Consider the following 13,577-nt stretch of genomic DNA (forward strand, 5'->3'; position numbering starts at 1 on the left):
ATTATTATTTTCAGGGTCATGGGTGTTGTCCAATGATGTTCCTTCTTGACGACAATGGCCAGTTGTATTTTGCATACAAGTTGGATATTTCCCAGAGGAAAGAGGCAGGAGGTTTGAGGCAAGTATCCTAGTGTTTGAAGAGTATATTTATAATCCAAATTCTTGTAATTAATTAGGTTCTCCTGCTGTAACATGCATTTTTATTTTAATTGTGCAAAGTAAGGCAAGTTGTGATTTTTTTTCTGATACCCACGTCATGTTATCACTACTGATTTTTATTAATATTTAAAGTACACTTGGGACTGATTAATAGCATGATCGGTATCGGCCATTATAAGCATAATGGTTTATAAGTAAGTTTGCCAATAATTTTAGCAATCTGATATTTTTATAAATAACCTGTTGCCATTTTGTTATTTTGTTAATAAATATATATACCTTGTTACTATGTAATTCATATACTTTGGTTTTGTAAAGCAAATTTTGTGTACACCACCATTTTCAGATCCTAATATTTTTTATCACAAAAGATCTTGTGTCAGCACTTTGCATATTCGTACTTTCCTCAATAGACATCGTGCAAACCACGGAAAAGCATGGTCTTTGCCATGTTGGGAAAGCATGTGGCCTGGTGAAAAGCTGCTGGTTAATGTCTTCTAATAAAAGTGTTGCATTTATAACTGTGTAACTTTGAAAATGGAGTTGCTGAATGTTTTTGACAATATGGTTAGAGACGAGGAACAACACAGTAACTTGCTACAAGAATCAGAAGGTGGCAGTTCCATTTCTAACAAGGAATTTTTGGACTCTGACCTGACAAGTGATCAACATTCACTTAATTCCAACAAGCTTTTTATCCATAATACGTGACTAAAAGTATAACACTATAATTTAGAGTAATAGCGTGTAAATAAAATACACTTATTATATAAATGCATACAATATTTGAACATAAATCTAATTGCTAAGATTAGTTAGAAGATAGTTCGGAATAAAAATAAACACTTTCTTAAAAAAATATATTTCTGTATATCTGACAGATTTGTGAAGAGATAATTAGAATATATGCCATTCTACATTAAAGTATGAACACTTCTTTTCACATAAAGTGGCACATTTTGTAATGTTGGACTGTTGAAGCATGTGCCACTTTATCTGAACAGGAGTGTACATATTTTGTAACTTATGTGAAGATTACCAATCTGTATTTCCACTTTAATGTGAACAGTTATTTCTTTTCTCTTACATTTGAATAAATTTAACCATGTATATTAATTGAAAATACCTGCTCGTTTTAGTGCAATGCGAAAGTTCCAGAGTTTAGACAGACAAGCACGGATTGAAACATCAGACACGATGTTGGAAACCATTCACCAGAATGCCATAACATGCGTGTGTCTTCATTCGGGAAACAAGGACAATGCCTCAAGATTCAGTACAAGCGGTCTGGATGGCCAGCTTGTTATATGGGATTTGCAGGTATTTTTTTCTCTCATAAATTTGCTTTTCTTGAACCAAATTTTTTATCGGTGATGCAAATATGTGGATGCTTGGTGGTTATGTTTGTGCAGGTGCTACAGCTATAAAATGCACACATCTTTCACCACGTTACACTAAAAATATCTCTGTTTTGAACACATGAACTGACGCTTTTTCGTTAGCGCAAGAACCTAGATTTTGTTTTTCGGGGACACACAACATTATGGATGGCACAGATTAAATAAGTACTGTTATTGGAGTCAGACAACGTAGCCATATTGGGGTATTGGTTAAATTGATGATGATACAACCTGCAATTTAGTGCAAAATTCATCCATTTTTGTTATTTTTCATGAATAGAAAGATGCAATTCACATACCTTGGTTTGGTTAAGTAAATGTCATAATTACATAGCATCTTTTTTAAAGACGGAACCCATTGTAATCACCTAGTTATATGCAAGGGTTGTTCAAGTCGAACCAGGACTTTTGATTTTTCAGAATAACAGAACACATAAAGACGTTACTTATAGGGGAAAGTTGCAAATGTGTATTCCACAATACTCATGACTTTGCATATGCTAATAAATCTGTTATACCATTCGTGCATTACAGAAAATGAAAATAGATTTTTTAAAAAGATAATATGATCAACCTATTGTTATTTCAGAGGTTGAAAACCAGAAGTTTCGAGTAAAACAAAAAACAAGGAAAAAAAACAGGCATGATTTTTTATAATGATCTTTCATCTATTTAATCATTAATTGTGAGATGTTTATAGTCAGAACTAGCCTAAAATGTACGAAGTCATGTGTGGGCCGAACCATCAGTTAACTTATCCTCTATTATTTTCTTGTAGTTTACGGTTATTACAAGCATAAGAAAACAGTTTTTCTTTGTGACGTTTCAGCAGAACACACGCTCCTTTCATCAGACATTTATTTTCATTTTGACTAAAGATACAGTTATAACAATGGTTAGTAATTTTTTAAACAAAAAGAATCCGTTATATAATGGATGTTGTCAATGTTACATTGTTGTAATATAGCAACTTAACTGTGAAAAAAGCAGTCTGTTTTATTTTTATTTGAGATTTTTTTTTTTAAATTATGAATCCCAAATGTCATCAGGTAATTCAAATTCATCATTGTTTTCACAAAGTCTCTTGATGTTTTCTGTTACATTAAATTTTAAAGATGGTGGCTTACTCCATTTGTGAAAAAGAAAACTCCATACTGGATCTATGTTACCATTTTCATTAGTATTTAATTTATTCCAGTGTTCTTCTGCAATGAACGAAGCTTCCCAGACATTCAACTCTGTGTTTCCCGTTAATCTTTTTAAAACCCTTCTCTTTTTAATCAAATGTTTCTCTTCGATGATATGAGTTGACAAACCTGTTCTTGGGTTTAGATTTATAATGTCCAAATCGTGTTCGTGCCATCTTATTGCCATTTTCCTTGCTGTTTGTCCAAGCTGTTTGCTGCAAGCAATGTGTACATACAAGAAAGAAAGAAGAAGATGAAAAAAAAAACTTATCCTCTCCGTACAGAAATATTTTCCAGTCCCATTGCTGAATATACAGAGTGGTCTCAAAGTGGCACACCCCTTCCCTCCCCTATTATTTTTGACATTACGATGGTTTTGGTTAAATTCTTGATATGAGCATATGCCTCATGGTTTAAGAGCCCGGAACATCGGTATGGAGCCCGTCATTTTCATAGCACAGGCGAATTCTGCGCCATGTTGTGGCAGATGTTTTGCAGAGATTATATAGGGTCACATACATGAAGGCATCTTTCCCAGCGTGTAACACTGGTGTTGTGTGATACTGGTTATTTCAGCCTCTGTCATTGATGAACCCCTAGAGATGAGGTCTGGACTTCTTGGAAGTTATGTTAACCCTCCGTAACCCATCCGGCGGCACTGAGTGCTGCCTTTTCTAAAATTTTCAATTATTATCCTTACTAGCACAATAATGGTCAGGAAAGATCCAGGTAAATTATCTTCACTATTTCCACGAAAACATAGAGGCGTTGGCGCCTTTTTTCTGTCGTTCTTTCAGTTGATTACATGCCCCTCAAGTGACCGGTCCCCCTTTGGCAGCACTCAGTACCGCACGCGGGACGTTTCCTACCTTAAATCACAGCACGCCAACCATGAATTTGGCAGAAATAAGAAGAATGAAACCACTGTACGCTGTTTGGAATGCAAATTATTTGTATGCAGAATCCATTGCAGTACCCATACGAAATGTCGGAGTTATTAAAATAATGATATTAAAAAGTGACAACCTTCGGGTCCTTATATTTGATTCAGTATGTCTTTTCTTACGTATACCTCGTAAGAGTACGAGCAACAAATTGAGATTGGAACATTTAAAAAATATTTTGCAAGTTCCTCCAAGGTGTGTTTTCTACATTCGATTGTTTTTTCTGAGAGTCAGAGACATTTTGACAGTGAATTTTGGAACAAATAGTTCCTCTCTAAGCCCATATAAGTTGTATGATTTCAAATCGTTTTGAAAAATTTGAAAAAATATCTTGAAATTTTTTGAAAAATATGTTGACAATTTTGTTTACTTTTCTTCTAATAGCTAATAAAAATGTCCCAGATGGACATGTTTGCGTTCATGTATATTTTCCCTGATTTCCATTAAGTGCTAGTGTAATTCAACCTTGATTTGCATCAATAATTCACATATATAATGTTGGTTTCAATGAGGCAGCACTGAGTGGGGTGTGCGGGACATTTGTGCTGCTATGAGGATGTGGATGACGGAGGGTTAAGGGAGTTCGGTAATCTTCAAAACCTCTTGCCCAGGAAAGGTCTTACTTAGATAATGACATACTTGCAACACAAAGTGTTCCAGAACAGCAGAATTTGGCTATACTACTAAAATGACTGTCTCCATACCAATGATCTGGACTCTTAAAGTGTCAGTATGTGTCCATATCAAGCATTCAGCCATAACCATCATAGTGTCGAAAATAAAGGGGGCTACGCCCACTTTGCAATCACTCTGTACAATATAATATGAAAAATTGCAAGGGTATATGCAGAGTATCCGGGGCCAATGCTACCAATAAGAAAGGCTCGTTAATAGCATGAAAAGCCAAGAAGTCATTCCATAAAGCTTTTATTAACATAATATTTACGGAGAAACTAGTACTCACTTTATCCACGAAACTGTTAATTTCAGTAGTGCAGTAAAGCAGAAATACAGGGTAGGTACCCTACTCTGCCACAATCAACCTCCAACGGCAAATATAAGTGGTTTGCCTTCCCCTACCATCCCACCACATCCAACCGCATATCAAAAGCCCTTCTTTCCTATGACATCAAAGCAGCGCACAAACCCAATTCCAAAATAACTGATAAACTAAACAAACCCAAATGGTATTTCCTCTCCCCCCTTGATAATCCAGGTGTATACGACACACAGTGCGAGTGCAAGGCACATTACATCGGCAGGTCCATCAGATCTGCCAATGAAAGAATCCAACAACACCTAACAGATGCAAAAAAAGCCCAACCCACTACTGGTCTTGCTAAACACATCCAATACAATAGCCATAAAATACAAAAGGTACAAGTCAAGCACACCGCCCACACACTCGTAGACATCAAAATCAAGGAAACACATGCCATAATGCACTTCCCGCACGAGCTAAACATCGATAGCGGACAGGCACACCACGCAACACCCCTACTGCAACAGTTAGTGCCGGGAAATAGTAGACGACATGGACGCAGACATACAGTTAACAACAGCGCACCTAGCGGTGGCCTGAGTATGAACAATAGAAGCACGCCAAGCAACAGTACAACAAGTTCCAATGAGGATGGTGGCAGTGGTCACTGAAATTAATAGAATAAAGAAGAAAAAAACAGTTTTGCGGATAAAGTGAGTACTAATTTCTCTGTATTTATGTACTACTGCGTCTCTCTTCTCCTAATTATGAATAATATTTACATTACAATGTTGAGGAACTCTGGTCTTGTGGATATCAAAAATTCTCCAATAAAGAAATCAGTGTCTATGTATATACCTCTTGCCATGCAACAGATGCCCAGGTGGAATTCAATTTCTTGCAAGGTATTTTGTGGCATCTGCAGAATTACAGTTTCACAAGCAACAAGGAAAGCACTGTCACCGTAGTGTTGCAACTACATGAATAAAATTAATGTTGGTGCATCTCATGCAGACTTATGAACCTTTCTTTGGTAGTTTCATCCTAGACATGTTGTATGTAAGAATACATGAATATGTATATGTTAAATACGTGAATATGTATATGTTAAATACGTGAATATGTATATGTTAACGGTTTAGTCATAGTATATACTAAAAAGTAGGGATAGGACAGATTAATCGGTAATCTATCAGTATCGGTCGATATAGGCATATCTGTTTATTGGTAAAATTACAGATTGTTTTACCAATCCGATATATCTATAAATATCTTATAATTTAGTGCAAAATTCTGTCATTTTGTTATAATTTTTATGATTAATCTCCATGCCCTACTTTATAAAAAAAGCAAATGTCTAAATATGCAACTTCGTCAATCATCCATTCAGGTTCTTCGTAGCCTATTTGGAATTTTATATCGGATCGGTAAATTTTGGTTATCGGTATCAGTAAATTTTATATCGATACGTTATCGGTATCTGCCAAAATTTCATATCAGCCCATCCCTACTAAAAAGTATTTTGAATATTTAGCTTTGTATATAACAGTAGTATGCAAATGTGTAGAAAGTGTACAGCACTGTTTAAGGAATAGTGTATTCACTTTGATTTGTTTAGTGCTTAAAGTAAGCTTGAATATTTTTATACAGTTGGGTCTTCTTTAGTATTACACTTCACTAGTTAGAGTAAAAGAATAAGCTTTATTGCACTTGCTTGTTTGAGAGCATTACTGCTAATAGTAAAATAGTTATAATTATTTGTGTTCATCCCACACTAAAAGCAGCTCTATTAATGTGGAAAACCAACCATAGTGCTAATTCTGAATTATCTTTCAGGCATTAGAAAATGCAATACAAGGAATGAAGATGTCTCAGTCATAAATGAAGGACAAGGCTAAAAAAAAAATTGAGGCTATCCATTCCAGTAAAGTCACAAATGAATCAAGGTCGTCACTGTTGTGATCCTGATTTCTTTCACTTATTATTTTCTATACTTATCATGAGCATTATTTTTTTGTATGATAATTGATTGTACATTTTGCTTACTGTGTAATGTAGCAAAGTTCTTCAAAGAATAACAATGCATAACTAAGGATATTAGATATCTTTTATTTGAGCTAGTTTTGTAGAAGAATAAAAAACGATTAGTACAAATTTGAGTATAATATTAAGAAAATATTTATTTATACATAGGCTGTCTTTCTAGTTTGACTTGTAATTTTTCTTAAATCACATTGAGCAGATAGCATGGTCCGCTAATACAAGTGTCTGTACAACAATGAAAATTACAAATAATTACATGTATAATTGCAGTTTCTATATTCATATTGAAACTAAGTTTATCTGTGATAACTTACATTCCCAGTGTCATACAGGCCCACCAATATTTTCTTAAACAACTTCATTTCAAAGAATTCTTTAAAAAAATACTAGTTATCAACACTCATGAACCAATTAAGTACATTTAAGTCCAAGTGAAAACACAAGGTCCACTTGTTTATTTCATTCAATTGAATAATATTCACACAACTGAAAAATTATGTACTTTGAATTGTTGATCATTGTGAAAAACACTTGTATCAGTATTGTAAAAATATCCTCTTGAAACCATTAACAACTGTAAGTATCATTCTTCTTCATGAGATATAGTAGGTTTACATTATTGACCAGCAGATGGCAATGCAACCAAAATAGATATCATAGCAAGCAATATGTACTTATCCATCAGAAAACAAAACAAGTTTGAAACCAGCTACTTTTCCAAATTTTTGTGGTACTAGTTTAACAAATTTCTCATGTAAAGTATGCAATATAATAACAATAACCTTTCTCTAATTCGTTGTAATTATTCATCTAACTTCTAACTGACAGTAACTTATTCATCAAACTTCCTTTAATACAGGAAACTTCAATATTTTCTGGAATGATCTTGAACACTTCCTATCTAATTGTATCATATGAGGGAAACTCTCCAAATTGTATTGTAGCACACCCTGTCATGAGCAAATCACACACTACTACTCATTCTACAGAATACACATACCGAGTAATATGATACTGAAAACTGATATGCAACTTTGAACAAAAAATACAAGTACACATGTGAGGATGTTCACAGATAGAGACGAATAATACGTATATAAACATGTAACAAAACCACAAACCAAACCTCATGGTGCTATAGTCCTTTGAGAACAATGTCACATGTGGGCACAATATTAAGGGTGCATTCCGAAAGTTAACGAAACGAATGAATTCAACGAAGATAACTGGGCTCGTGAAGCTGGTAAATCCAGTTATTTTCCAGATTTAAGGAACACTCTAGGCAAAATCGCAGGTGCAGGGTTTTGCTTATATAAAGTTTCCGCATGGCGTCCAGCCGAAGGCATGTCCTGGCAGAAATGAACTCTACTGCAGACATGTTACTCATTTTGTTCACATTGTAAGAACAGTTAAGGCACACTAATCTTGTGCATGTTGCTTCATATCCCTCTGTTAAAATCATAATACATTTTCCAAAGTGAAGCCATACACGTGTGTTGCCTGCAAGCAGCAGATGATTCTCACAGAACAAACCAGCCTCCTGGCTCATGCAAGAACAAAGTTCACGCATTGCACAAAAACCTACTTTTGGAATGGCATTACGAAACTCACAATCCTAACAAAAGGACTCATGCGACTTTCGGAACGCACCCTAAATCAGAATTGCATCCATGACATAAATCTGAACTCCAACCATGAGACCATCGGAAGACTATATAATGTGTATACAGTCCACTCTCGATTCAACGACCTTTCACAGTTCCCGGGAAAAGGGTCGTTATTGGAATTTGCACCAATTTTCAGCTTAAAGGGAGCTGAAACGGACAGAAAGATGCCTAGGAGATGGTCAACACCATTTATCCTGGTAGTTATACAACCTGTTATGTGTTGTGTTGTGAGAAGGAAAATAGAACATGAAAAAGTTTTCACAAACGAGAATTTAAAATAATGTTACTTTGTTTCAATTGTGCACAGTCGTTGCTTTTCCAGGAAATTCTTACAATTCTAGTTCATGAGAAACCCGTTTGCACTGAGACCAATGGAAAGGAAAACAATCTCTCGCTTATTGCAAGCGAAACTCAAAGAATCTTGACACCAGTCAGACTGGTGCCAGCAAAAGTCGGGAGATAATCGGGCAGAATGAATGTTGGATTTTATAGGGCTTTACTGGAGCATTGTCTGTTACAAGATTAACTGGTAAGGTTAGATCTCTCGGGAGAAACAACACAACCTCTCTAGGTACCCGACAAAAAAAATAAAGGCAGGGCTGTAATTTTCGTTCTGGTTCGGCTGTGTAAAATACATCGTAAAAAAAAGTCCCTTTTCTTTGCTTCAACCAACTTCATTCACCCCCCTTCCCCATTCAAGGGAGCAGTCGAAATTCCTTCCTTGACTTGCATTGTAATCCAGCGTGAAAAAGGAAACGCGCAACTTGCGATCTGTTTTCACCCAATGCATATTCTAGGACACGTCATTAAACAGCGTTGATAATCATTCGGGTTTGGAATTGAATTTCACTTTAAACTGTATATTTGGTCCCGATTAGCCCATCAGCATAAAATGAACTGAAAACAAGCTTTATGAAACTGCGCATTTTCACATATCAAAATGGTAGTTATAACACCATTAAGCCTTGTTTCCATGATTATGAAAAACTAAATATGCTGACCAAGGCAGTAATTTATTTTATTAAAAACATAAACTAACGTAACGTTTCAACCTTCTAGCAAGGTCTTCTTCAGACTCTGTATCAAGTACAAAAGTAACCAGATACAACAAGAAGGGTAATATATATACACAAACATTACTCCCTCCACACTATTTAGAAAGTTGTTTGGAACTTTCTAGCAGATGACTTTCACTTCCCAACTTTACTTTCACCTAAAAGGCTAAACACAATTACTTCCATAGAATGTGGTTGGACTTTTTAATCTCACGCTCCTTTCCCTTCATTTTTCTTCCTTCTCCTCTCCTCTTTTTCTCTTGTCCTTTCCACTCTTTCCAACATCTTCTTCCATTCTTTGTTTAACTTCAGTCCCCCATTCCAGTTCATTGTGTCTTCTTCACCTTTCTTCTCTATTTCCTTGGCTTCCTTCCATTTTCTAACTAGCATTCTCTTCTCCCTTCCTATCTGCTTAGCCTCATCCCACTCTATGTCATGTCCTGTTTCTCTCGTGTGTTTAAATATTGCATTTCTCTCTCTCTTAAGTCGTACATCATCCCTATGTTGTTTCAACCTGTCTTTCAGCCTTTTTTTCGTTTCTCCTATGTACACACTCTGACATTCTTTACATTTTACTTCGTAGATAATCCCTTCCTCTTCTTCTTCTCTGTTTTCCTTTTTCTTGTTAGCATTCCTCGCTATTCCTAAGATGCTTCTCCCTCCCTTCCTGTAAGTTTTAATTCCCGCTTTCCTAAGCACTTTGCATATCTTTTCTGTGGTCTTCCCCATACTTCTTATTCCAAACCTTCTCTCCTCTTTTTCTTTCTCTTCCAATTCTCCCCTGCCCGTTTTCTTACTTTTTCTGTTTATGTCCAGTCTATCCTGCTTCTCATAGCCATTCTTTTCCAGCTGTTTCCATAGGCTATTTATTTTGCCTTCTTTTTCACATTCTTTCATGCATATTTTCTTGATTCTGTCCTCCATATTCTTTATAAAATTTATTTTTGTCACCTCACTTACATCACTTCTTTTGTGGCAGAATACTCCTGCTGCACACTTCTTCTGATGCCAAGCGGTTTCAATTTCTTGTCCTCTTTTCCTTTTCATCAATATATCTAGATAGCTTAACTTGTCTTCTTCTTCTATTTCAAGTTCCAATAATATCCCTCTTTCTTCATCTTGAATTTCTTTGGCAAAAATGTCAAGCTGCCTCTTCGTTCCCTTCCATATGCCAAAACAGTCGTCCACATATCTGCAAAACAGAATCATTTTGTCACCTCCCTTTTCTATCACTTTCTTTTCCCATTCATTCATAACCAATTCAGCCAATGCTGGGCTTAGACTGGAACCTATATTTAGTCCTTCACTCATTAACATTATTTTATCTCCCATTATACTGTAACCGTTATTCCAAATGGTTTTCAGCGCCTTCACTACCCTTTCACTATCCCATTCTCCTATAATTTCTTGTCCCATTCTCTTTTTAATAATGTCCAAAACGTGTCCCCTCTTGATGCTCGGGAACATACTTTTCACGTCTAAGCTAAACATTGTCGTCTTCATCTCATTTAACTTAAGTCCTTTTATGAGGTCTACTACTTGTTCACTGTTCTTAACTGCTCTGCTTTCTTGCTGTGTTACTAACACGTCAATAACTTTCTTTAATTTCTTTTCTAAGGGTTCCAAAATATTGTTTCTGCAGTTCATTACTGGTCTTAAAGAGACAAGATTAGAAGAAGAACAGCAGCCATACTGAAGAAATGGGAAAACAAGGAAAAGTAGATAATTTGAGTCAAAAAGAAAGGGAAGGGATGAAGAAAATCAAAACAAGAAATGATGTGGTGATAGAGCAGGCAGATAAAGGAGGAGCAATTGTGGTGATGGAAAGAGAATGGTACGAGAGGAAGTTTGAAGACCTAAAAGAAAATGGATATGAGGAGATTTGTGGAACAAGTGAAGAACAAACTATAAAAGAAAGAATCATAAAAGACTGTAGGAGGAGTGGTTTCAAGAAATGCATAAAGGAGACAGGAAGACTACCAAGTTTGAAAGGCTTTCCAAAGATACACAAAAAGGAGATAAAGTTAAGACCAGTAATGAACTGCAGAAACAATATTTTGGAACCCTTAGAAAAGAAATTAAAGAAAGTTATTGACGTGTTAGTAACACAGCAAGAAAGCAGAGCAGTTAAGAACAGTGAACAAGTAGTAGACCTCATAAAAGGACTTAAGTTAAATGAGATGAAGACGACAATGTTTAGCTTAGACGTGAAAAGTATGTTCCCGAGCATCAAGAGGGGACACGTTTTGGACATTATTAAAAAGAGAATGGGACAAGAAATTATAGGAGAATGGGATAGTGAAAGGGTAGTGAAGGCGCTGAAAACCATTTGGAATAACGGTTACAGTATAATGGGAGATAAAATAATGTTAATGAGTGAAGGACTAAATATAGGTTCCAGTCTAAGCCCAGCATTGGCTGAATTGGTTATGAATGAATGGGAAAAGAAAGTGATAGAAAAGGGAGGTGACAAAATGATTCTGTTTTGCAGATATGTGGACGACTGTTTTGGCATATGGAAGGGAACGAAGAGGCAGCTTGACATTTTTGCCAAAGAAATTCAAGATGAAGAAAGAGGGATATTATTGGAACTTGAAATAGAAGAAGAAGACAAGTTAAGCTATCTAGATATATTGATGAAAAGGAAAAGAGGACAAGAAATTGAAACCGCTTGGCATCAGAAGAAGTGTGCAGCAGGAGTATTCTGCCACAAAAGAAGTGATGTAAGTGAGGTGACAAAAATAAATTTTATAAAGAATATGGAGGACAGAATCAAGAAAATATGCATGAAAGAATGTGAAAAAGAAGGCAAAATAAATAGCCTATGGAAACAGCTGGAAAAGAATGGCTATGAGAAGCAGGATAGACTGGACATAAACAGAAAAAGTAAGAAAACGGGCAGGGGAGAATTGGAAGAGAAAGAAAAAGAGGAGAGAAGGTTTGGAATAAGAAGTATGGGGAAGACCACAGAAAAGATATGCAAAGTGCTTAGGAAAGCGGGAATTAAAACTTACAGGAAGGGAGGGAGAAGCATCTTAGGAATAGCGAGGAATGCTAACAAGAAAAAGGAAAACAGAGAAGAAGAAGAGGAAGGGATTATCTACGAAGTAAAATGTAAAGAATGTCAGAGTGTGTACATAGGAGAAACGAAAAAAAGGCTGAAAGACAGGTTGAAACAACATAGGGATGATGTACGACTTAAGAGAGAGAGAAATGCAATATTTAAACACACGAGAGAAACAGGACATGACATAGAGTGGGATGAGGCTAAGCAGATAGGAAGGGAGAAGAGAATGCTAGTTAGAAAATGGAAGGAAGCCAAGGAAATAGAGAAGAAAGGTGAAGAAGACACAATGAACTGGAATGGGGGACTGAAGTTAAACAAAGAATGGAAGAAGATGTTGGAAAGAGTGGAAAGGACAAGAGAAAAAGAGGAGAGGAGAAGGAAGAAAAATGAAGGGAAAGGAGCGTGAGATTAAAAAGTCCAACCACATTCTATGGAAGTAATTGTGTTTAGCCTTTTAGGTGAAAGTAAAGTTGGGAAGTGAAAGTCATCTGCTAGAAAGTTCCAAACAACTTTCTAAATAGTGTGGAGGGAGTAATGTTTGTGTATATATATTACCCTTCTTGTTGTATCTGGTTACTTTTGTACTTGATACAGAGTCTGAAGAAGACCTTGCTAGAAGGTTGAAACGTTACGTTAGTTTATGTTTTTAATAAAATAAATTACTGCCTTGGTCAGCATATTTAGTTTTTCAAAATGGTAGATCGTTATTTACTCTCACGTTTAATCGACGATTGAATGTTGGATTTAGGAGTATTCTCGATGTCAAACACCCACCCCTCCAAACGTTTTCCCCTTGAATAATGTCTTTTTAATCGGTCTCAGCGACCATTCCTACATTGAACTCTTTTTTTTTTTCCTCCACATGAATGGTTCTGAAAAAAAGTGGATGCAAATTAAATTTACAGATTTGCTTATCAGAAGGCGCAGAACATGAAGTTATTTTAACTCTTGTTTTCCTTTCTGGAGATCGAATTTCGTTATCGTCAAATCAAAAGAGCTTTGCGAGATTCAAAACAATAACTTTTTCCTTCACGCTGGATGAGTCATCGCTGTTATCGGCAAGCAAGAGCTTT

At 35.9% G+C, this 13,577-nt stretch overlaps 1 protein-coding gene across 2 annotated transcripts in view; it reads left to right on the plus strand.

Annotated features, from left to right (window-relative positions):
• Positions 1–13,577, plus strand: part of Arpc1 (Actin-related protein 2/3 complex, subunit 1A) — a 36,769-nt gene that overhangs the window by 19,446 nt on the left and 3,746 nt on the right. The window contains exons 8-10 of one of the 2 annotated variants that reach the window (XM_083136643.1): positions 15–118; positions 1,299–1,479; positions 6,509–6,826. In XM_083136643.1, coding sequence (XP_082992769.1) covers positions 15–118; positions 1,299–1,479; positions 6,509–6,553 — 330 coding nt within the window. In that variant the 3' untranslated portion in view covers positions 6,554–6,826. Of the gene's footprint in view, positions 1–14; positions 119–1,298; positions 1,480–6,508; positions 6,827–13,577 lie in introns of those variants that run through there. The other variant, XM_083136642.1, reaches the window with a different exon arrangement.

The sequence above is a fragment of the Lepisma saccharinum genome, chromosome 15 (genome assembly GCF_977018435.1).
Source record: "Lepisma saccharinum chromosome 15, izLepSacc3.1, whole genome shotgun sequence".
NCBI classification, from domain to species: domain Eukaryota; kingdom Metazoa; phylum Arthropoda; class Insecta; order Zygentoma; family Lepismatidae; genus Lepisma; species Lepisma saccharinum.